Source organism: Mytilus galloprovincialis, chromosome 10, assembly GCF_965363235.1.
Source record: "Mytilus galloprovincialis chromosome 10, xbMytGall1.hap1.1, whole genome shotgun sequence".
Taxonomy (NCBI): Eukaryota; Metazoa; Mollusca; class Bivalvia; order Mytilida; family Mytilidae; genus Mytilus; species Mytilus galloprovincialis.
The window spans coordinates 61,849,478-61,874,759 of NC_134847.1; the positions used below are offsets into that span (position 1 = coordinate 61,849,478).

The 25,282-nt window shown below is 32.0% G+C and overlaps 1 protein-coding gene across 2 annotated transcripts in view; it reads left to right on the top strand.

Annotated features, from left to right (window-relative positions):
• LOC143048066 (phospholipase D1-like) overlaps positions 1 to 22,993 on the top strand; it is a 62,839-nt gene extending 39,846 nt beyond the window's left edge. For both annotated transcript variants that reach the window (XM_076221508.1, XM_076221507.1), the window contains 15 exons: positions 6,901 to 7,014; positions 8,015 to 8,154; positions 8,540 to 8,588; positions 9,193 to 10,359; positions 11,825 to 11,886; positions 13,037 to 13,185; positions 15,515 to 15,633; positions 16,221 to 16,334; positions 16,949 to 17,059; positions 17,408 to 17,499; positions 18,128 to 18,291; positions 18,776 to 18,843; positions 19,295 to 19,512; positions 21,071 to 21,191; positions 21,739 to 22,993. In XM_076221508.1, coding sequence (XP_076077623.1) covers positions 6,901 to 7,014; positions 8,015 to 8,154; positions 8,540 to 8,588; positions 9,193 to 10,359; positions 11,825 to 11,886; positions 13,037 to 13,185; positions 15,515 to 15,633; positions 16,221 to 16,334; positions 16,949 to 17,059; positions 17,408 to 17,499; positions 18,128 to 18,291; positions 18,776 to 18,843; positions 19,295 to 19,512; positions 21,071 to 21,191; positions 21,739 to 21,963 — 2,913 coding nt within the window. In that variant the 3' untranslated portion in view covers positions 21,964 to 22,993. The remainder of the gene's footprint in view (positions 1 to 6,900; positions 7,015 to 8,014; positions 8,155 to 8,539; positions 8,589 to 9,192; positions 10,360 to 11,824; positions 11,887 to 13,036; positions 13,186 to 15,514; positions 15,634 to 16,220; positions 16,335 to 16,948; positions 17,060 to 17,407; positions 17,500 to 18,127; positions 18,292 to 18,775; positions 18,844 to 19,294; positions 19,513 to 21,070; positions 21,192 to 21,738) is intronic.
• Positions 22,994 to 25,282: the final 2,289 nt, after the last annotated feature.

The following is a 25,282-nucleotide window of genomic DNA, read 5'->3' on the forward strand; positions in this document are numbered from 1 at the left end:
TACTTTTATTTATGGGTAGTGTTTTCTTAGCATGACAACCCATGCATATTCTAGTTTATGAATACTTTTGTCTATTATGTCACTTGCAAATGGTACAAGAACACAGTTATCATCCTACGGTTTGTGTTGTCTACAAATATAGTCCCTAATGTGAACAGTGTATAGTCCCTAATGTGAACAGTGTACTAGTAGCAATTTTGTTCTTATCCCTTCCAAATTTATTTCTTAATGTTTTATGTCTTAAATAGCAAATAATACCAAGCTCTGTTGGTTTCAATACCGAATGATTCACCGTATTTTAGGTACTAATACTTTACTTTTAAAGATGAACCGTGTACAGTGTAATTTATGTACATTTTGCAAGGAAGAACCAGAAAGCATAGAGCATTTATTGTTGGGCTGTCATATTGTAGCAGACATTTGGCACCATCTGAATGCCTGGATTTTTGAAATTGGAATTATTAGTATTATTTTTGTTTACTCTTATTTGCTTGATTATGCTTATTTTTCTCGCTTGCTTTATTATGTGCCACTATAGATAATTTATGTAAATGCCTGTTAATCCATGATAAATACAAAAAATGAATTATAAAAAAAAAAAAAAATAGCAAATAAGGGGATGAAATTACACTAAAATTATGTTAATTATGAATTATAAAGTAAAGTGGTGATTTGGTAAGTCTGAAAAAGGTTTAAATTCAATATGTCTGAAACTGTCAAAAGAATTCAACAACCCTTAACATTAAATTGTTTATATTTTGAGTCAGAGCTTATGATATTTTTCATAATTTTGATATAGTTGTCCCAAAAGTAGTACAAGTTACAACACTGTAAAAATATCATTTAGAAAGTGCAGGTTGAATTTTTTTAATCTTTCATTTAATTTCTAAAAGAAATACACTACATAATAACTGCTTTCTAGGGTCAAATGAACTTTAAGAAAAATGTGTGGAAAGGGAGATTCTGTCCAAGTGTCTTCTTTTGTTAAGCAGTATATTTGAAGCTATAATAAAAAAGACAAAATAACATTCTCTTTATATTAACTTTTGTAACTGTGGGAACGGAAATAAATGTTTATAGATCTCTTCCTACATTATTAACCAACTAAGTACATTATTGCCAAAAATGACTGTTTATTAAAAATTATATATTTTCTGTAATGGCCCTGTTTTTTCTGTAATGGCCCTGTTTTTCTGTAATGTCCCTGTTTTTCTGTAATGGCCCTGTTTTTTCTGTAATGGCCCTGTTTTTCTGTAATGGCCCTGTATTAATGCCTGGTTTGTCTGTATAAAGCACAGTTAGGGTTTTTAATAAAGTTAATAAAATTAAATTGTAAAGAGTATAATACTTTTTTGTATTTTATTTAATTTAGTAACCAGCAACCAACATTAAAGAACCATATATAGGGATCACTGTTCATCCTGTTTTTCAAAACATAACTTCTGTCAACTTAATATCTTGGATATTTGGTATATTAACACATACACTTTTATTCAGTTGGTTAATAAATGTATTAAGAAATGGGTGTTTTAATAATGGCTCTGTTATATGTCCTTGGTCAGTAATAATGGCCTTGGATGTCTGTAATGGCCCTCGGCATTGCCTCGGGCCATTTCAGACTTCCTCGACCATTATTACAGACCTTGGACATATAACAGGGCCATTATAAAAACACCCATTCATTAATACTATAGTAATAACCATGAATATCAATTCACAATAGCTTTAACTTTAGCTAGTGTTTTAAATTTGTTTTATTAACATGCAGCTAATGCATGCAATATTATAATGAAATCTGCAAAAAAAGTCTATGTATTTGTTTTTTGCAATAAAATACCTTTATCTAAAATGAATCAAATATTGTCAAAGAAATTTGTAAGACAACATCACAACTCATTATGATTAGTTTTTAAAACAACTTTAATGTTTGATTATCCTTCCAATAAATTTCAGAATCATTCTACATTCTAGGCGTTGAAATGAAGTTTTTGCTACAATTAATCAAGTGTTATTTGAAAATAGATCTCTTTATGTCGTATTAATTCAGCTTTTCCAGGACAATTGATTTAACCCTTGAAATCAGTTTGAAATTTAATTAAGTTTGATTGATTCTCTGATATGTGTTTTTCTTTGATTGATTTTCTTCCGCTGAGATAGTATATCCAGCTTTTTATAAAAATAAGACGATATATGTGGTATGCCATTTAGTCAACAATCTGTCAAACTTTGTCACGAGGTTTCTTGAAAGAAATTGTTTCGTTGCAGTAGATTAGTTTTACTTCTATACAGCAAAGTCCCCAATAAAGTACAAAAATAATGGAGACTATAGAAAGTTGATAAAATGACACAGTTAACACTAGTTAAAAACAACCTATAAATAGGATATTTCAGAACTATAGAATTTAAATAAAAGGTGATGTGGGGCTATATTTCAATGAAACAAATCACTAAAATACTGTATTGTTTATTTGAATTTTGGTTACTAGACAAAAAGAATGTTTTCCTGTCTGCACAGGTCTGTTCATTTGTCTGTCTGTCTGTCTGTCTGTTATTAGGTTAAGAATATGGTTTACGCTCATAATTGCACATTTTCATTTGAAGTAAAATATTGAATATGCATACATGTACTATGTTTATGCCAAATTGTGTTTTGATCAAGATTCCTTAGTTCGCTGAACATGGAAATGTGATAGATAAGATGTAGTATGTTGGTCTATTGATGCATATAACATGTACCTGTTTTATTTATATTAATGCCTTACCATATGATTTTTAGCTCACCTGGCCCAAAGGGCCAAGTGAGCTTTTCCCATCACTTGGCGTCCGGCGTCGTCGTCCGTCATCTTCCGTCTTCGTTAACTTTTTCAAAAATCTTCTCGTCTGAAACTACTGGGCCAAATTTAACCAAACTTAGTCACAATCATCATTGGGGTATCTAGTTTTAAAAATGTGTCCAGTGACCCCGCCAAACAAACCAAGATGGCCGCCATGACTAAAAATAGAACATAGGGGTAAAATGCAGTTTTTAGCTTATTACTCAAAAACCAAAGCATTTAGAGCAAATCTGACATGAGGTAAAATTGTTTATCAAGTCAAGATCTATCTGCCCTGAAATTTTCAGATGAATCGGACAACTCGTTGGGTTGCTGCCCCTGAATTGGTAATTTTAAGGAAATTTTACTGTTTTTGGTTATTATCTTGAATATTATTATAGATAGAGATAAGCTGTAAACAGCAATAATGTTCAGCAAAGTAAGATTTACAAATAAGTTAACATGACCGAAATGGTCAGTTGACCCCTTTAGGAGTTATTGCCCTTTATAGTCAATTTTTAACCATTTTTCGTAAATCTAAGTAATCTTTTACAAAAATTTTCTCCTCTGAAACTACTGGGCCAAATTAATCCAAACTTGGCCACAATCATCTTTGGTGTATCTAGTTTAAAAAATGAGTCAGGTGACCCAGCAATCAAATCAAGATGGCCACCACGGCTAAAAATAGAACATAGGGGTTAAATGCAGTTTTTGGCTTATAACTCAAAAACCAAAGCATTTAGAGCAAATCTGACACTGTATAAAATTGTTTATCAGGACACGATCTATCTGCCCTGAAATTTTCAGATGAATCGGACAACTCGTTGTTGGGTTGCTGCCCCTGAATCGATAATTTTAAGGAAATTTTGCTGTTTTTGTTATTATCTTGAATATTATCATAGATAGAGATAAACTGTAAACAGCAATACTGTTCAGCAAAGTAAGATTTACAAATAAGTCAACATGACTGAAATGGTCAATTGACCCCCTAAGGAGTAATTGTCCTTTATAGTCAATTTTTAACATTTTTCATAAAATTTGTAACTTTTTATTAACATTTTCCACTGAAACTACTGGGCCAAGTTCATTATAGATGGAGATAATTGTAAGCAGCAAGACTGTTTAGTAAAGTAAGATGTACAAACACATCACCATGTTGAAGAATCTTAATAAATCATGCGTTGTGTTTTTCTATACGTTTAATCGTCGTGATAGCTAATGCATATAATATAACATCACAGAGTAAAGTGGTATGGTAACAACGTTACCATAACGTAATGTTTGTACTTCGCGTATTTTCCGACATTCTGGGGGCCGACAAAAGTGAAATATATATGTAATGAATATTAAAAAATGTAAAAGTCACAATATAGAGAAATTAAAATTAATGTCCATCTCAAATAAAATGATAAAATTCCTTAACCTTAACTGAACACAATTACAGTTTATCTTTTAGTCCATTCGTGGATGTTTCTTCTAGCACACGCAGTTACTTCACTCAGCGGTAATTTTCTTAAGCGTTATAAGTTCCTGTCCTGTATCTATGTGGCTTGTTGACTCCAACAGTTGAGGGTGTGTTTGTTCAGGCGGTCTAGGTAGCAAGTTACTTCCTTGGAGAGTTTCCTCAAATTGGTTGATGTACGATCTACTTTGTACGAGCCATTGCGATGGGTTTTCTGGTCTTCTTTTGGCAACGGTCATGCCTGAAGGAATATCATCTGGATGGTCATGTTTCCAATGCAACCTTTCTGTGGAATAGCCTTTCTCGCTTTCAATAGCTGTGTTCTTGTCTGTAATGACGTTTACAAGAACTGTTGACGGCTGGTTGATGTTTTTATTGATCGGTCCTGATAATAGATATACGATCGACTGAACAGCGGTGGGTCCGTTTCCTCTAATTATTTTCTCCTCGATAATGTCCCAATAGTGGTCGGCGCCTATGAGTAAGTCGATTTCAAAACGTTCTGTACTTTGCACAGAATGTGCAAGTTTAAGTTCTCTTAAGTGTGGCAAGCTCCTTGTAGTCTGGGAAATATTGTTCTTAATTGGGACGGCAATTTCCGGAACAGTGAGTGTGTTAATACACACCTTCTCTCCTGTGTCGGTCTGTAGTTGTATTGTTGCAGTGTCTAAGTTACAAACTTTCTGAGATAAATCTCCGAACGCAGACAGTTGAATGCTGACTATTTCTGTTGGTTTAATTTCTAGTTTATCAGCCAAATTCTGAGTTATGAAAGAACGCTGTGCTCCTTCGTCAAATAATATGTTGCATTCTACTTCTTGGTCGTTATATATAACTGGTGCAATTGCTGTTTTCAGGAGAATGTTATGACTCTGTTGTGATGAATACATTACTCTAGTCTCGTTTGGTGTTTCAACTACCTCTATAGCTGACTGTTGCATTGTAGGCTCCGGTGTCGTTCCTGGAATTACTTCTTTACCTTTACATATGCTTGTATGATGCATTTTGTCACATTTTTTGCATCGTTTTGTAGACTTACATGCGGCCACTCGGTGTGACCCTAAACAGTTAAAGCATAAGTTTTTACAATTTGATTTCTTGTGTTTGCGTCTGTTACTTCAGTGCACTCCGTCGGATAGTGCTCACCTGAACAGAATATACATGTACGTGTATTTACCTTCTTGCGTGTGTCTGTGGAATTACCCTTGTTGAATGTATGTGATTGCGTACCCATGAAAAATGCAGTGGCGTACAATCTGTCTGAATTTGTGACTCCTTCTCCAGCTTCGAGTATGTCGATCTCTTTAGTTATAGATTTGCGTAGATTGTTCAATATCAAATTATCTCTCCCGTGTTCTCGTGCAATATTCTTTCTTATGTCAATCGGTAACTTGTCCAAAACTACAGGTACCAAAAGCGAACCATACATCTCTGGTGTTTGACCAAGTGACTCTAATCCTCGTACGTATGATTCTAATCTGTCTCCGTAAGACCTCAAACTAAAAGCATCATTTGTCGGTGCGGGTAAATTCATGAGTGCTTTCATGTAAGCATGTATAAGTTTGCTAGATTGTCCGAACCGATCTCTAAGAAGGTGTACTGCGGTTTCGTAGTTACCATTAGTCAAAGCGAATCCCTCTACTGTTTGTGCGGCGCTTCCCTCAAGCTGGGCTTTAAGATAATTAAACTTTTGGATTGGCGTTAATGTCTCGTTGTAGTGTATAGATGACTCGAAACAATCCCAAAATGTTTGCCACTTGAGAATATCTCCATTAAAATAGGGTAAGTCTAACTTTGGAAGCCTATGGTAATTAGTTTTTGAAGATCTCGGTTCTGACGGGACTTGAAACATGACATTCTCTGACGGACGGGTATGCACTGCAGGGGCGTTAATTGAATACTGCTGGTTCATAGAATCTATTGCACATCTGTTCATATCAACTCTAGCTTCGGGTGTGAAATGATATGCGTCTGCGTTAAGTCTGCTTGTTGAAGGACCAACAGTATCATGCGAAATTATAGTATTTGTTTCAACATGTTCAAAGGACTTAATAAATTTCCGAATTTGTCTAATTTTACAATCAAGTTCGTACATATACTCATCTGAGTCGGTGATTTCCTGCTCCAGATTTTCCTCCGATGTCTGTTCCAAAAGTCTGTTATTCAGGTCAATCAATGTTTTCTGTTTCTGCGTGACGGCATCATCAAGGGCTTTCACTTCGTCAACTTCTGTGTCTGTTTTTGACTTTAACTCGTCGAATTTCACCAGTAGCTTCGTGACGGCTCCTTTGTGTCCAGCACGAACTGACTTCAGCTTTGAATCCATATATATCCAAAGGTACGGCACCATTAAATGTTGAAGAATCTTAATAAATCATGCGTTGTGTTTTTCTATACGTTTAATCGTCGTGATAGCTAATGCATATAATATAACATCACAGAGTAAAGCGGTATGGTAATGTTTGTACTTCGCGTATTTTCCGACACCATCACCAAAACACAATTTTGTCATGAATCCATCTGCTTCCTTTGTTTAATATTCACAAAGACCAAGATGAGCGACACAGGCTCTTTAGAGCCTCTGGTTTATATAACTTGTATATTTTGTATTTTTTTCTTTTGCAGAAAGAAGGAGTAAAAGTATTTATTTTATTGTACAAAGAAATGTCAGTAGCATTAAATATCAGTAGTATCTACAGCAAACATATTTTATCCAAGGCATGTCCAGAAAATATTAAAGTAAGTTGCTTGAATGGGAGGATTAATAATTTTATTACTATTTTACGAAATTTCCCTTTGATCTGACAGACTGATATTATTTCCTTTCTCAGTACAATAGAGTAATATGAAAAATTATTGCTAGAAACTAAAGCCACACATGCTGTTGTCAATGAAATTAATAAGGTCATCATAGATAAATAGTAATACACTGATTTTCATTGGTCATCTCAATTTGATTGCTTTTCTCACTTTCTCCCTACTGGGTCAAGCAAGAAAATCAATCTCATTGAGATGACCTTGCAACAATAATCTATAAATATGCTTTAAAGAGGGGGGTAGGTGGGGTCCTGATCCCGAAATTCCGGGCTTAAAAACACGAAATCCTGAGGTCCCGATTTAAAAAAATCTAAGTCCCGAAATTAGAAAAAAAGAATTCCCGGATCCCGAAAGGGTCAATCCCGAAATCCCGAGCTTAAAAACACCCGATCCTGGAGTCCCGATAAAGGTCCTATTCCCCCTCTTTAAAAGATAAGGATATATATATTTATATATATGGTATAATTGCCATTGAGACAACTATCAAAAAGAGACAAGGAAATGAAGAACGATGTAAACAACTCCAGGCCACCATCTATAGCTAGTCTCCATGATCAATATTGAGCAAAACTCATACTGTAAATAAAGTAAGCTATAACAGAGAGTGGACAAAATGGAAAACAGTTCAAACATGAAAACAATGGATACATCTATTCTAAAACAATAAACAAAAATAATAATGGCACCCAACCCCCAAAATGAGAAAAATATTACTATAAAAAGAAGTTAAGAATGTGCCCACTTACTAATAAATTTGTTAAATTTTCAAGAAAGTTTAAAAGATCACATCATATGGGGCATACAAAACATGCATATATTTAACTATAGATAAAGATGACGATCAGTTCAGTTTTAAAAACTTGACAAAAATATGGGAATGTTATCAATATCAAGTTTATTTAAGAACATGCTCTATATTTAGATATTACGACATCCTGATCATGGTGCTGGTGGTGTTTTACTATGGGCTCATCATGAGAAAATTGTATGTGTGGATCAGAAAGTAGCATTCCTTGGTGGCATTGACCTTTGTTATGGTCGGTGGGATGATGCACAACACAAGTTAGTAGAATCATTGTTATGGTACCAGAGTATTGAGTAAAACTAGACATGTATACCAAGAAAATACAGGAAAAGGGATATCCCAAATTATTTAGATTGTAGTAGACAAAGTAATATCATTTTACACAAATTAAAGAAGCTGATTATAAAAGTAGACTTTGATAAAGTTGCATGGAATTAAATTTCTGCATCACATCAATAGCTGCATAGAAATAATGCTTTGAAAATTTAAAATGCAATTTTTTTTTGTAACACATATTTTTTTGCAATTCTTTCAATAATAAAAAAAAAAAACATAACAAAAATTCATATATTTACAGTACATGTATTTGATATAACATTGCTAAGAACCATGTAAACTTATAAATATTTTCTATATTCACAGATTAACGGATTTAGGTTGTGTTATCTATGACCATGGCACTTCTGTTCAGGTAATAATAATCTGCATTTACATGACATGTATTTAAAAATGCATTATGACACCAGCAATGAAAATAAGCAATCTTGTATTTGTCAATCTTTATTTCAAGGACATTTTTTATATCAGGAGAACAGAAAGCTAATATAAAAAAGAAGATGTGGTATGATTGCTGTTGAGACAACTCTTCACAAGAGACCAAATAACACAGAAATTAACAACAATAGGTCACTGTATGCCCTTCAACAATGATCAAAGCCCATACCGATGACCTTCATATTGTACATACTCTAAATGGTTAACAATCTTGTGTTAAAATCATCCTAATATACAAACAACTCAATTTCATTAAAATTAAAATGGATTCATTAGAATCTAAACACATTGAGCACAGTCTGTTAATCTATATAGATTTTCTGTAACTTGATTTTCTATAACTTATACCGCGTCTAATCTATGTAGATTGCAGATTTAGTAGTATGAATTTGTTAGGTGTGCTAACAGCTTATAGTAGTATAGAGGATGAAAAAGACAGTGATAAAATTGAGAATGGAAATGGGGCATTTGTCAAAGATTAATACTTCTCATTTACAGTTAGTTTTTTTCTGTAATTTCAGGTAAATGGCCAAGCTGTAACAGGTGAGGATAATAATGAAGGCATAACTATATGTGTAACGCCACCTAGTCCAAATCGTCATAAAGATTTATTCACTCCAAAAGAGTTTAAATCTTCGCCAAATCAAACAGATAATCAGGAACCTTGTGTGTGTTCAGGACACATAGCAGATAGTCCTCATGGCTATGCTTATGCAAATGATACTGAGGAAAGTACCGCTGATATCAATCAGGAAGATGCTTATAAACATTCAGACTCTGTCATTCCAAATATATTAGAAATAGATGTGCCTTCAGGTAACTGTGATTATAATTCTGAGGATGAGGGAGGGGACGATGGGACCACGATTGTTAACAAACAGGAAGTGTCTGTGACAGTTCATGAGGTCGATTCTCAACAGTCTAACGATGAAAAATTGAGAAATATTGTTAATTATATGCAAAATCAAGCTTTCGCTTCTAAAGCTAAGGCTGTAATACAGAAAAATGCTCAAACTACTTCCAATTGCTCAAAAGTTCAGGAAGACAAAATCTCCCAAAGTGAACATAAGGAGGATGAAAAAAATCATTTGATAAGACAAGAGGAAATTACAGAAGATACTTCAATATCTGACGGTATACCAAGACCTAAGTCAGCAAAAGAATTTAGGATGGAATTAGAGAAAAATAAAAAACAAAAACTTAAAAATAATTCTAGTGAGAATAAAAAAGACGAAGGCAGAAAGAGTAAGACAAAGTCTAAAATCAGTGAACATGGAATAGTTGAAAAAGGATTCAAAAAATTAGAAGAGGATTTGCCAGTTTTCATTGATCCTAACGAGCAGCCATTAAAGAAAATAAGAAATGATTCTGGAGAGGTTCAAATGAGGAAAAAATTACCCTCGCCTATGGAGGTTAAGGAAACTTCAACAAAAGTTACAGCATCAAGGGAGAGTTGGGCAAAAAAAAAGTTACGAACCTCCTTATCAAAAGCTCATAGCAAGGAAGATAACAATAATAAAGATACACCTCACGACGGTGAGGAAGAAGTGGATGAACACATACGTAAACGCTGGCGTTTAGTTCTAAATGTACAGAAATTTGAATCAACACTGCAACGACCACAAAAGATACCTGGATTTCCAGAATCAAAGAAACAGCCCCTATCATCCAAGATATCATCTAAAATTGTAAGTATTTGATAGAAATTGTAGGTTTAAAAGTTTTTAAGTTATAAGCATATTATATCATGTGATGTGAGTTTTGATTCAAACCAAAGCAATGTCAAGGACATCTTTGAATATCCATAACTCTGATAATGTTAGCTATTAGTTGGGGATCTTCACATGCATTTCTAAGCTTACACAGTCCATTAGGATAATTCCCCAAGAATGATGCATTCCATTTGGAGTATGGAATGTTTTCAAAAGGTCTTAAAACATTGCTTTATCCACTAATAACGTTTGTTCAACACCAGTCTTTATTGACAACAACTTTCATTTTTGTCGAGCCTTCGAATTTAGTCGAAGAAGCGAGACTAAGCGATTCTACATTCCGTCGTCGTCGGTGTCCTCGTCGGCGGCGTCCACAAATATTCACTCTGGTTAAAGTTTTTGAAATTTTAATAACTTTCTTAAACTATACTGGATTTCTACCAAACTTGGACAGAAGCTTGTTTATGATCATAAGATAGTATCCAGAAGTAAATTTTGTAAAAATAAAATTCCATTTTTTCCGTATTTTACTTATAAATGGACTTAGTTTTTTCTGCGGGGAAACATAACATTCACTCTGTTGTTAAAGTTTTTAGAATTTTAATAACTTTCTTAAACTATCCTGGGTTTGTACCAAACTTGGACAGAAGCTTGTTTATGATCATAAGATAGTATCCAGAAGTAAATTTTGTAAAAAAATAAATCCATTTTTTCCGTATTTTACTTTTAAATGGACTTAGTTTTCTGCGGGGAAACATTACATGTATTCACTCTGTGGTGAAAGTTTTTAAAATTTTAATAACTTTCCTAAGCTATCCTGGATTTGTACCAAACTTGGACAGAAGCTAATTTATGATCATAAGATAGTATCCAGAAGTAAATTTTGTAAAAAGATAACTCCATTTTTTCTGTATTTTACTTTTAAAAGGACTTAGATTTTCTTCCAGTAAACATTGCATACAGTCTGCAGTTAAAGTTTTTAAAACATTTATTAGATTCATTAACTATCCTAGATTTTTACCAAACTTGGACAGAAGCTTCTTACAATCATAAGAAAGTATCAAGAGGAATATTTTCATTGATTTTTTTCCTCATTTTTGTTGAGCCTGTGATTTACAGCAAAAGTAGGCGAGACACTGGGTTCCGCGGAACCCTTACAAATTTTTCCTGTCAGTGGTTCTCAATGATCAATCTAGCTTCCTACCCAAATAAAAACTTGAAATAACCTATAAATTTAGCTAGAGTGCTGAAAGTGGTGTTAGTACCAACAATCAATCAGTATATATCCAATAAAAAAGTTGAGCACAAAAAAAAAAAATTGACATAGAAATATAAGGTTCCTTTTTAATGAAGGTAGTGTGTTTTTTTTTTCTTTTAAAAAAGAAATTAATTAAAATATTTTTACAGTTTTTTTTTTATGAAGATATTATTTATTTTACAGAAAGATCGAATTAGACATGAAAGAAAAGACAGTTTAGATGGAATCAAAGAGGAACTGGATTAGTAAGTTTTTAAAATTTTTCATTTGTTCTCTTTACTGTATTTATAATGCAAACTGAATATAAGTATTTTCACTGTGCTGATTAATTCTAGAATTTTTTTGTGTCCAGCTGAGGCAACACCTAGGGATAATTTCTGTCATCTTTAATCAATGTATGCAGGGGTGGATCCAGTCATTTAAAAAAGGGGGGTCCCAAACCAGGATAAAGGGGGATGTTCCAACTATAAGTCCCCATTCAAATACATTGATTGTCAAAAATATATGGGGAGTTCCTACCCCTGTCAATTATATTTGGTGAATGGAAGGATTGTAAGGTGTTTTTGTTTGTCTGTCATGGTTTATATGATGAACTCATTTTCATGGTTTATTGGTCAAAGATAAGTTTTCATAATTTTGTCAGTTTATCACATACTACTAGCAGTAGGTCAAATATATTTGGAATTGCTGTACATGTTTGTCGAGTAGGGTTCAAATGACCTTGACCTCATTTTCATAGTCCATTGTCATTGTTAAACATTTTGTGGTTTGATCTGTTTCTAAGGTACTATTAACCATAGGACCACTATTTTAGTGTTTCCAATAGTTGTAAGGTGTACATATCTTATTTTTGTAGAAATTGATAATAGGTCAAGGTGATACTTGAAGCATGACCTTTAACTTACAAAATGTCAAAAGAAATTCAATGATAAATAAAACAGTCAAGACATTTCAGTGTTTACAATCATGTTTTAAATACAGAATACAATCCATTGTTACATGAATAAGATGTTTGTCAGATATATAATTTGCAATTGATTTGTTTTCTTTTAACATCTAGTTTAGATCAGATTTAGGTACACCTTTTAATCATGATTATTTTTCTCCAGTTTAGAAACATATGTACACCTCATGATTATTTTTCTCCAGTTTAGATACATGTGTACACATTTTAATCATGATTATTTTTCTCTAGTATAGATGCACCTTTTAATCATGATTATTTTTCTCCAGTTTAGATACATATGTACACCTCAACATTATTTTTCTCCAGTTTAGATACATGTGTACACATTTTAATCATGATTATATTTCTCTAGTTTAGATGCACCTTTTAATCATGATTATTTTTCTCCAGTTTAGATGCACCTTTTAATCATGATTATTTTTCTCCAGTTTAGATACACCTGCCATCTTACATAAAACTTCTAGTGAAATGAAGATAGATGAGCTAGGACTGGTTGGATCCAGTAAGATGTGGATTGGAAAAGACTATGTCAACTTTATATATAAAGATTTTGTAGATTTACATGATCCATTTGAAGGTCAGTTAAGACAGTAATTAATGTGTCCATGCTGGATAATAGTTTTGGTTTAAATTATAATAAACTCTTCTTTGTACCTTAAAATTACATAAGACTTGGTGATTAATATAAACAGGTAATAAATAATGATACATGTATATGCATAGATTTCAACTATTACGATTTTTCCATAATTTTTCTGATTTTGTGATGAAAATTACACTTTTATGGTCAAGGTCGAATAGTTACGGATTCCCAGTCAGCGCAGTTCAATTTTGTAAAATGCGTATTTTTATGCCCCACCTACGATAGTAGAGGGGCATTATGTTTTATGCCCCACCTACGATAGTAGAGGGGCATTATGTTTTCTGGTCTGTGCGTCCGTTCGTTCGTCCGTCCGTCCGTCTGTCCCGCTTCAGGTTAAAGTTTTTGGTCAAGGTAGTTTTTGATGAAGTTGAAGTCCAATCAACTTGAAACTTAGTACACATGTTCCTTATGATATGATCTTTCTAATTTTAAAGCCAAATTAAACTTTTGACCCCAATTTCACGGTCCACTGAACATAGAAAATGAAAGTGCAAGTTTCAGGTTAAAGTTTTTGGTCAAGGTAGTTTTTGATGAAGTTGAAGTCCAATCAACTTTAAACTTAGTACACATGTTCCCTGTGATATTATCTTTCTAATTTTAATGCCTAATTATATTTTTATGCCCCACCTACAATAGTAGAGGGGCATTATGTTTTCTGGTCTGTGCGTCCGTTCGTTCGTCCGTCTGTCCGTCCGTCCGTCTGTCCCGCTTCAGGTTAAAGTTTTTGGTCAAGGTAGTTTTTGATGAAGTTGAAGTCCAATCAACTTGAAACTTAGTACACATGTTCCTTATGATATGATCTTTCTAATTTTAAAGCCAAATTAAACTTTTGACCCCAATTTCACGGTCCACTGAACATAGAAAATGAAAGTGCAAGTTTCAGGTTAAAGTTTTTGGTCAAGGTAGTTTTTGATGAAGTTGAAGTCCAATCAACTTTAAACTTAGTACACATGTTCCCTGTGATATTATCTTTCTAATTTTAATGCCTAATTATATTTTTTACCCAATTTCACAGACGCACAGACCAGAAAACATAATGCCCCTCTACTATCGTAGGTGGGGCATAACATTACTTTTCTGGCCTGGTAAGGTATTTAGAAAATGCCAATGTAATGCTTCCGGTTTCTCAGGAGTTGTCAACCTATCTTTTGGAAACTAACTGACTTCCAAAGAGGCAAACTTGCATTTCATGAAGTAGCTTTCCCCCTTTTATACTTCTCCTTGACAAAATGAAAATGTATTAGTTGAGAAAATCTGAACGATTAATGAATAGAATGTATACTACAGATAATATGTTTGATGAAACATGTTAGTGCACATCACTTTGCAACCACTCGTCAGTATTTTTTGGGGTAAATGCACGTTTTTGATTGATTACTGAAAACTTTTCAAAATTACGGAAAATTTGATAGATTGTTACTGATTGTGTCAAAAGGGAGTTGGCATCTATGATAGTATATGTAAAAAATTGCAACTTATAATAAAGACAAACAAGAATGTGTCCAAAGTACACGGATGCCCCACTCGCACTATCATTTTCCATGTTCAATGGACCGTGAAATTGGGTAAAAAATATAATTAGGCATTAAAATTAGAAAGATAATATCACAGGGAACATGTGTACTAAGTTTAAAGTTGATTGGACTTCAACTCAAAAACTACCTTGACCAAAAACTTTAACCTGAAGCGGGACAGACGGACGGACGGACAGACGGACGAACGAACGGACGCACAGACCAGAAAACATAATGCCCCTCTACTATCGTAGGTGGGGCATAAAAATTATTTAACTCCCAACAAAAAAGAGAACTCAGTTTCAGAAATGAAAAATTTTAAGTAGTAGTCAATTTTTGTATATCTACACAGTAAAAAAGAATATCTGATAGCTTGATGTTTGTATTTCCTATAACAAATATATTACAGTATATTAAACACAACATTCAATAAAGTGCATTCATGACAAACCACTGATATTTTTTTTATCCATGCAATATATTGAGCCTTGTCCCAGGAGTTATCTTCATGCATTTAAAACTATTGCTAGATTTGTGAATATGATGTTTAGTGTGTATACATGGTATATGAATGAATATGGTGTGTTAATGGAGTCAAATTTATGATCAAATATGTATCTTATCCTATTTCTATTAGGCTTTTGTGTGTATGTTAAATATTGCTTTATTCTGTTATTTTAACAATATTCTTAACTTTCCTATTGTTGAATTGGCTTGCAAGTTAACATTGGTTGCTTTGCTTTTTTAAGATTTTATTGACCGAACACAAACTCCAAGAATGCCTTGGCATGATATAGGCGGAGTTGTCTATGGGAAAGCAGCTAGAGATGTTGCCAGACATTTTATAGGGCGCTGGAATATGACAAAGGTTTGTAATGTGACTTGTTTTGCGCTATGTTCTGAGTACTTCTTATTTGATACCAATCTTATTTTGCCCTGTCTCTGTAATTTATATAAATATGCTCAATTTACATGATTCAAGTTGAATTTTGAAAAGTCAAATTTTCTTGGAAATGAAAAACTACATGCTAAAAACACAATAAGCAACACAGTTATTTTTCATTAAATGAAATGTTTCACACCTGATAGAATTGCCACAGGCATTTCATGTCATCTTATTCATTACTGCTTCATAAGGACATGGAAAAAAGTGATTTATTTCTTCCTTTTAATGAAGTGTGACCAGACAGTCTGATTTTTTTTTTTATTGTTTATTTAAACATGATGATTTGGAAAATTCAGTTAATATTAAAACATTTCTTAATAAACTAAAAGTAAACTAAAACAGATAAAAAGTATCTATATTTTTACAATCATTGAATATAGTTTAATTTAGCCTAGTATGTGTCTGCTTGAAAGTACATAACAATCATTGTTCATATTTATTTTAAAGAAAGCTTTTCTTAAAATACAGAATTGCAGAGGCCTATTTTTTAATTATTATATTTTTAACAGGTAGAGAAGGCAAAAAACAATCGTAACTTTCCTTTACTGGTACCAAAAGGATACACTCCACATAACCTGGTTCCTCAGGTAATAAGGGACCAGTGTGATGAAGTTAAATCACAGGTTTGTACAATTACTCTTAAGCAAGTTAAATGATTTTATGTAAATCAGTTTTATTAAAATTCAATGGCAAACATCAGGGGACAATACAGGGTTTTCGAAAGTGGGCATAACTCTTCAAAATGGAATTGATACTGTGGAGAGACACATGAGATTCTATTTTGGGGTCATCAGAACAGAAGGGAGCTTAGCTTATATAAATTCTAAGCCTGGTATGTCCTCTATAGTTTATCCTTGGTCTACCACTGAACATATCAAATTTTCAAAGCGACAATTGTTTGAAAATTGAAGTATTTAGAAAAAAAATCTTAACTGCTTTTTTAGAAAAAAAAGAAGATTACTGAATTTCTTTTGTATCAAATTGTGAAATAACAGGCAATATTAGTGATGAGCAAATGACTTGAAAGAATATATTGTTTAATAATCTATGATAATATATTGTGTTCCAACGATGACTTCTTTTAAATGAATTGTACTATGATAAACTGGAATTTGTCTAAGAAGGTCCAATTCACACTGCAAATTATTTTTAGTTTTAATTTATGAATGACTATTAATTTGTATTTTGATACCTCCTTCACTTTTGACACAGTATTGACTTTTCTGTATATTTTCAGATACTTAGAAGTGCTGGTGGTTGGTCATGTGGGATACAGAAACGGGAGACATCAATACAGACGGCATATTTACATTGTATAGAAAGTGCTAAACATTATATCTACATTGAGGTTAGTATATAAGAACACTTGATGTCTTATTCAGACGCAATTTATAGACTAGAGTAAGTAGCTTTCAGATATCTGCATGTTCAATTCAAACTATGGTTTGTTTAAAATAGTGTTGCATTGTAGTTTTTACATATATAAAATAATGCCTATGAGAATGAATAGTTTTGCTGCCACATTATGGATAATATTATTTCTGTAGTACAGCTTTATATTAAGACTAATCGGAACTCTTGAAGAAGAAAAAAAGCCCACATCTGTTCAATTGAATTAAAAGTTATTTTTATCTGGACTGTTTTTGTTCATATAAATGGTGCAACAGTTATATTGGTTTAATATATTTGTTTTCAGAATCAATTCTTCATCACATATATAGGGGACCATGCAGTTGTTAAGAATGAAATAGGTGAAGCTTTGTTTAAAAGAATTGTCAGAGCTCATAGGTTTGTAAAACTTGCATATTATGGATTCATAATTATTTGTTGGTTACCAATTTTCGTGGATTTCATGGGTATAAGCAAAAATTAAATGTTTAAGGAATAGCAAATTATCTATATAGGATTGTATGCAGACTTTGCCAGAACCACAAACATGTAAGTTGTCAATAATCCACAAAAATTGGTACCCAAGAAAATAGATGAATCCACAGTATATTATTGGTTGATTAGTTATTTGTACAACAGTATGTGTTAGAAATCATTTTGATTTAATCATTTATATCAAATGTATATATTGGTTAGAGAAAAGAGTTTTAAATTTTTTATGTTTTTGTTTCTTTGATTTAGAAACTTGAAAGAAAATGTCACTTACGTCCCACAATGCACTTGTTGGGATTAAACTGCATATAGTCCAAATACAGATCAAGCATAAAACATGTGGTTATAGAGAAGATTAATTTAAAGTGGCCTCTAAATGTATATATAGATAGATATGAATATTCTGTTAAACCTATTGATAACATTTTATATTAAATGTCAAATATTTGTTTTTTACCTACATAAAAATTATATTTGAACAAATACAAATACGTTGAATGCACTACTGTTAATTGAATTTTATTATATCTTCCAGGAACAATGAAACATTCCGTATATATGTTGTTATGCCATTATTGCCTGCCTTTGAAGGAGAAATAGGAAAATCTGGTGCCTATGCTATTAAAGCCATCACTCATTATAATTACACATCTATATGCAAAGGACCACAGTCACTGTGGCATAATTTAGGGAAAGAAGGTAAGATAATCAGATAAAGAGTCAAAAGGTCTAGTTCTACTGCTTTAAAATATCATTTTTACATGGAATATATATTTTTTCAAAAAGCATTGAAAATATTTTTTAAACATTCTGGTGTTGAATTAACATTCAGACACCAATAAAGATAAACTTAATATGTGTACAACCCATCGTTCAGACTTTATTTCCTTATTTAAAGATTGTTGAAGGGGTCACTATCTGTGCATTCATGACAGTCAATTTTATTGCAGGAGAAAGGAGTTTCATGGTTAACTGACAATCTCCATCAGAAATTCATGCAGTAAATCTGTAATTGTTATCTCTGTGGTGTTTAAAGAATATTTACTTGGAATGTCTATTTCAATTTGTCTGATTTGTATTGCAGAATGATTGTTTGTGGAAATAGATGATAAGTCAGTGATATTGTCTCCCTTTAGTTAATAGAATGATTTGTAATAAAATGTGTATTTATTTGTTGTTACAGGTATAGAACCATTAAATTACATCACATTCTGTGGATTAAGGACACACACTGAGCTCAATGGCAAATTGGTAAGTTTTATTATCTCCCTTGTTCAATTTTATATATTGTGGATAAAATTTAATATGAAATTAACCCAGATGTCAACTAGCAGGAAATTTTTTTTATTTAATTATGAATTAGACAATATTTTCCCTCAGGTTATTGTTAAAAAAGAGGGACGAAAGATTCCAGAGGGACAGTAAAACTCATAGATTGACAAATAATAGTACTGAAGACAAAATATAGAAAACTAAAGACTAAGCAACACCAACACCACCAAAACAGGGGGTGATCTCAGGTGCTCCATAAGGATAAGAAGATCCTGCTCCACATGTGGCATATATTAAAAATATATTACTGTTATTAGTACCAAAAAATGTCATTACAGAAAAAGGTGCCATGATAAAGAATCGTCTATTTAACATTTTCATTATTTGGTTTAAGAGCTAATGACTTATATCTTACATTATTTTTTTTCAGGTCTCAGAATTAGTATATGTCCATAGTAAGCTTATGATTGTTGATGATGACACTGTTATTATGGGATCGGCTAATATCAACGACCGAAGCATGCTGGGTGATAGAGATAGTGAAATCGCTGTCATGTTTCAGGACATACATAAACACAAAGTTAAAATGAATGGGGTAGAACATATGGCAGGCAAATTTGCATCTTCAATGAGAAAAAATTTGTTCAGGTAAATAACTTATATATGAATAAGAATAAGAAAATGTGGTATAATTGCTCATAAGAAACTCCCTTAAAAAAACAAAGGAAAATTATATAAACATAAGGGTGTGCGATATGACTGCAAATGAGAAACTATCCTTTAAAAAACAAAGGAAAATGATACAAACAACTGCAGGCCTTGATCATGGTACCACCTTCAACAAAGATGAAAACCCATATTGTATAGTACGCTATACAAGTCCCTAGATAGCTTAAGAAAAACAAACAACAAAGAAATATTGCAACCTAATTTCAGCTTATAACTAAAAATTAAACAAAAATTAAAAGCCACAATTAATGACAGTTACTTAATATGACTGGCAGCAACCAACCATAAGTACTGAATTATATGCACATATGGAATGTGGTGGGGTTTGACATGTTTGTTAGCTATCAACCTTCCACCTGTACTTGTGACAGTGGTGTAACACAACACAATTTATCACATGACATCAATTCCATATTTAATACTTGAGAGTATTGCATATAGATATAAGAAGATGTGGTAATAATTAAATTTTGGATGTAACGCATCTTCTGATTGGCCGACGTTATTTTGTTATCAGACCATAGACATAGTTTAGTCATGTGACCGTGACATCATCAACGTTTTTTCAAGGTTTTCTACGGTTTAAAATGGAATTTAGAATTAAATTATAAGGAACGACTGTAATATTTTTTCTGTCTATTCGAAATAACATAAAAAATGTGGTGCACACTGTTAAATAACCCGCTACGCGCGTTATTTAGTGTGTACCAAATTTTTTATGTTATTTCTTCATAGACAGAAAAAATATTACAGTCATTCCTTAATGAGTGCCAATGAGATAACTTTCTATCCAAGTCACAATTTGTAAAGGAAAAACCATTTTAGGTCAAAGTATGGCTCACACCAAACAGTAAGCATGTTTGTTTGATATCATTTCCTGTTGCATAAAAGAATGCAATAAATTTAGTTTATATTTTTTTTGGCCTGTACAATGTGTACCAATTCATGTTTTGTCGTGGTCAGGACAATTTACTGGCTGTTTGCACATTGCTAATGAATCAAATTTGAAACTGTCAAGCGTATGACTATGATTAATGCTAGTAAATACAATAATGTATGCATACGATAACTAAACTACCTGATAACATCAACTTTGCTAACATATCAGCTTAAGATATAATACTACTGAGAACATCTAGAGATAAACAAGGGCTATGTCCGATGGATGTGTTCTCATTATGTTATTGTTTTGCAAGGAACATGTGGGAATAGATACAGGTTCTACATTGTCAAATTTATGTGTTCTGATAATTTTATCTTGTTACAGGAAACATGTAGGGATAGATAGGTTCTTCAGTGTCAAGTTTATGTGTTCTGATTATTTTATCATGTTACAGGAAACACATAGGGATAGATAGGTTCTTCAGTGTCAAGTTTATGTGTTCTGATTATTTTATCATGTTACAGGAAACACATAGGGATAGATAGGTTCTTCAGTGTCAAGTTTATGTGTTCTGATTATTTTATCATGTTACAGGGAACACCTAGGAATAGATCCACTTGACAACACTATAGATTTATCGGACCCTGTTAATGATGTGTTCTACAAAAACTTCTATCTTAGTGTAGCAACGGTGAACACTGGGATATATGAAAAGGTAGGGTATCTGTTCTATAACCTCATTGTGTACTGCACAATCCAAATAGGGCTATTCCATTAAAATGTATGTGAGTAGGTAGGAAGGGTAGTTTAATTAATGAATGTGGGTCATTGGTCTTTTTTCAATATGAAGTCATTTACCATGATACAAAATTATCTAAAAAATATTTCTTGGTTGTAGGGATATTCAGAAAGTCCCTTCCTACCCTCCCTCATACATTTGAATGGAATAGCCCTTATTCAAAATTCTTCATAAGTGGGTAATGCATTTCTTTGCAGACTTTTCCATTTCAATTATGTTTGCACATCTATTAGACTGTAGTACCCGTCCTTAAGATTAAGCCTGAAAAAATAATTGATTGAGCTGATGCAATTTCTTCATAAGACACATCTCAGAAATACAGAAGTGGTTGGAAATTTAACATTTTACAATTTTCATTCAGTCTTTAGATTATATGATTTAAATGTGAGGAACAATTATCCATTGAAAAAAGACTAGGTGTGCTATTAAAGATTTTAAAGTTTAAAGAAGTACTTCATTACAGGTGTTCCGGTGTCTTCCTAACAATCAGGTGCTATCATTCAACGAAGCAGATGTATACATGCAAGAAAAATCAATGGCTGAGACAGATCCAGCGACTGCTCGTCAAGAATTAAAGAGAGTACGAGGCTATCTTGTCTTAATGCCCCTTAAATTCTTAGACAACGAGAACAGTATCATTCCATTTGGCGGAAGAGAGGCAATTTTGCCAGTTTCAGTATGGGTTTGATCGTTATTTTTTGTGATCTAATAGAATTTTATTTATATGTAGATTTTTATTGAAATGAAAATAAATGGCAAATTTTCTGCAAAACATTTAGAGTAATAATGACAACTTTATATTGTCAGTTCAGTAAATAATTATCTTGATTTTTTAACTTGATTTTAATTAGATTTTTAGTAATTTTGAAATGTATCATGCATATAGTTTCATGCAATGTTATGTGAGTTAAAAAAAAAAAGAGAAACTTAATTGAAATGGAGCTACAAAAGGAATTAGAATATTTATAGTGATGTATAAAATGTGTGTATTTATTCATTATTTGATGCATTTCAATTATTGGTATTCATAATCATTTTCTTTGCTGAAAAACTACAGGATAAAGTTATCATATTTAAATGAATTACATTCTCCACAATTAATTCCCAGTGAGGTATTTTATTTTTTAAATTGTTTTATTTTATATTTTTTACATTTGATTATGTCCTGATATAAATTTAAATCATATTTTTCAGCAGCTTGTTCAATTTTTTAATATACTAAGCAACACCATTTTCATACAATCTTTAACCCGCCCACTGGCAAAGCTTGGCTATATATTGATGGGATGTCCATATGTCTTAATAATACTGTGATTTTCCTATTCACATTTCAAGCTAATTCATTGAATTACTAAATTCAGAAAATTTTCCAATTCTTTAAGGTGTTGCATTATTCCTTTTTATTTAATTTACAAATTATCCGAATAAAGTGCCTGTTTTTACATAGTTATATGTTTACTTTCATTTATCTTGCCCCTTTTTTTCCATATTGCATCTTGAATCTCAAATACAAAAAGTGTTACACTGTATCAGTGCTTTCATTCCTGATTTTTATAAATTAGTTTTTTTGTTGCTTGCATTGGAAATATAGTTTAATTAGATAGTCATAGACTTGTGTAGAATCCCTTTAATTATAGCAAATGAAATATGTTACTTAACCAAGAATTATGGGCATTACTGACAAAATTGTACATTTGAAAATTTGTATATTAAATTGTACATTTTAGTAGTGTTTGTTAACAATAATTCTTAGATCATAATTTCATCACCATTTGCCTGCATTTGTCACAGTCATATGACTGTGTAGAGATATTTGTCTTATTTGTTATTTGTTTTTTCATGAATCATTGTTGTTATGAAAAGTTATATGTATATAAACAGAGTAATATTTATTTTTATACTATCGTGTACATTGATGCAAGCATCTCATATTGTTTAAAGTTAAGATTACATATGAAATATATATAAATATATATGTTGGTATTTTTATTAGTATTTAGATAACAAGGTAGACTAGAAGTGATAAAACTGCTCAATTTACATCAAAGGCATGGTTAAAGTTAAAAATGGCTAAACAAAAAATGGCCTGGCATCTCTCACAAATTATATAGATAATTAATGGCTTCTAGAAATCTTTTTTACTACTTTTACTTTCTAATTCATGGTTCTAAAGCAACTCATTTTTTTGTGATTCTGAAAAAGAATGAACTATGGTTCTGAAAGAAAATAACTCAATATAGGTATATAACTTGAGCTAAGGGTTACGATTAAAAGTGATTTTACACTTTACCACTATACTTTTACCAAAGGTATTACAAAAATCAATTGCCAAAGAGCTTGTTGTTAAAGGAAGTAAAATACAGCAACAATTGTAAAAAGAAAGGAGTTTCAGATATAGTTTCAGAGTTCTTTTAATGTTCCTTAAATTTATAAACAAAAAGTCTAAAGAAATGCTGTGTTTCATTCTTGCCATGAAATGAATTTACTTTTTTTTATCTAAAATTGTAAATACAGATTAATTAGAAATAATTAAGTTACTGTATTATGCCTGTTTAAATACTTTTTTGAAATTAAAGCATTGCATAAATTGTTATAATATTTTACCTTACGATCCTTCTATAAAGTATATATTGTATGATGGATTATGATTTCACATCAAGCCATTTCTATATACTAATAAGTGGTCAATGATCTTCCCCAGTCAAAAAAAAAAAAAAAATTCTGTATTTTATTATCATTTATTTGTGCTTTTTATTTGATTTTTCATATCAGACTATATGCAATGAATTTTTAACTGTTTATTTCTAAGCCTCATATATTAATTCATGCCTTACATCAAAATGCATTGTTCTAATTATTTCTCTGATAACTTGGTCTTCCTCCACTAATATTAAACATGCTATCCAAGAGTGTTGAACACCAACAATTAATCTGTAACAAGTATTATCGCTTTTTAATGAAATTTTCCTTTGATCTTGTTGACTGATAATTTCCTTTCTAAGCAGAGTCAATTGATATGAAAATTATTACTAGAAACTAAAGGGGCATGTGGTGTTGCCAATGAAATTGACAACTTTGTCATAGGTAATAGCGATAAACAGATTATCATTTGTCATCTTAACTCGATTGCTGTTCTCACTTTTGCAATGCCGGCTCAAGCAAGAAAATCAATCTCATTGAGATGATCAACGATAATCTATAAATGTCAACTGCTTTTCTGGTCCTGTTTGAATTATTAATGTGTTGAGAAGGCAAGTACTTAAATATCAGCTAGTCCCAATATTCTGATTTATTGTGATGATCTTTTTATAGAACACTGCATAACAAAATATATGGTGAAAGACGAGATCTCTAGATTTTTACAGCTTTTGTATTCCCTGGGTTTATAGACTTACAGACAATATAGTTTTGCACATGTCTGTTCCTATGTCATTGATAACTACAGAGTTTTTTTATCCTTTTTATGGTTTTATTATTTAATTATGAAATTATTAGTTACATATACAGTTTGGGTTTTATTTGGTTGTCATTGCCGTCCATGAAAACGAATAAAAAACACCCTATCACACATGATATCCTCAATAGATTCTTTAAAAATGATGGTTGGAAAAGTAGCAAAAGTCATGTTTCTAGGTATCTGTGTAGATTTGTTAGAGGAGAAAAAAAGAAATTAAAACATATTTAAAATTTTCTTCTTTTATTTGAGATGGCCTCAGTGGCCGAGTGTCTAAGTAGTTACTACTGTAATCACTAGCCAGTCAACACTGAAGTTGTGAGTTTGAACCCAACTCATGTTGGTGCGCTGGACTATAATCTTAATTGACTAGGATTGTCAGTTTACCTATTGAAGGTCGTTGGTTTTCTCCGGGCATCCCGGCTTCCTCCATAAAAAAAAAACTGGTTGCCACGAAAAAAACGAAATGCAGAGCTTAAAAGTGGTGTTAAAACACCGAAAATCTATCAATCAATCTTTTATTTGAGAAACATGAGACCTATTAATTTGTTCT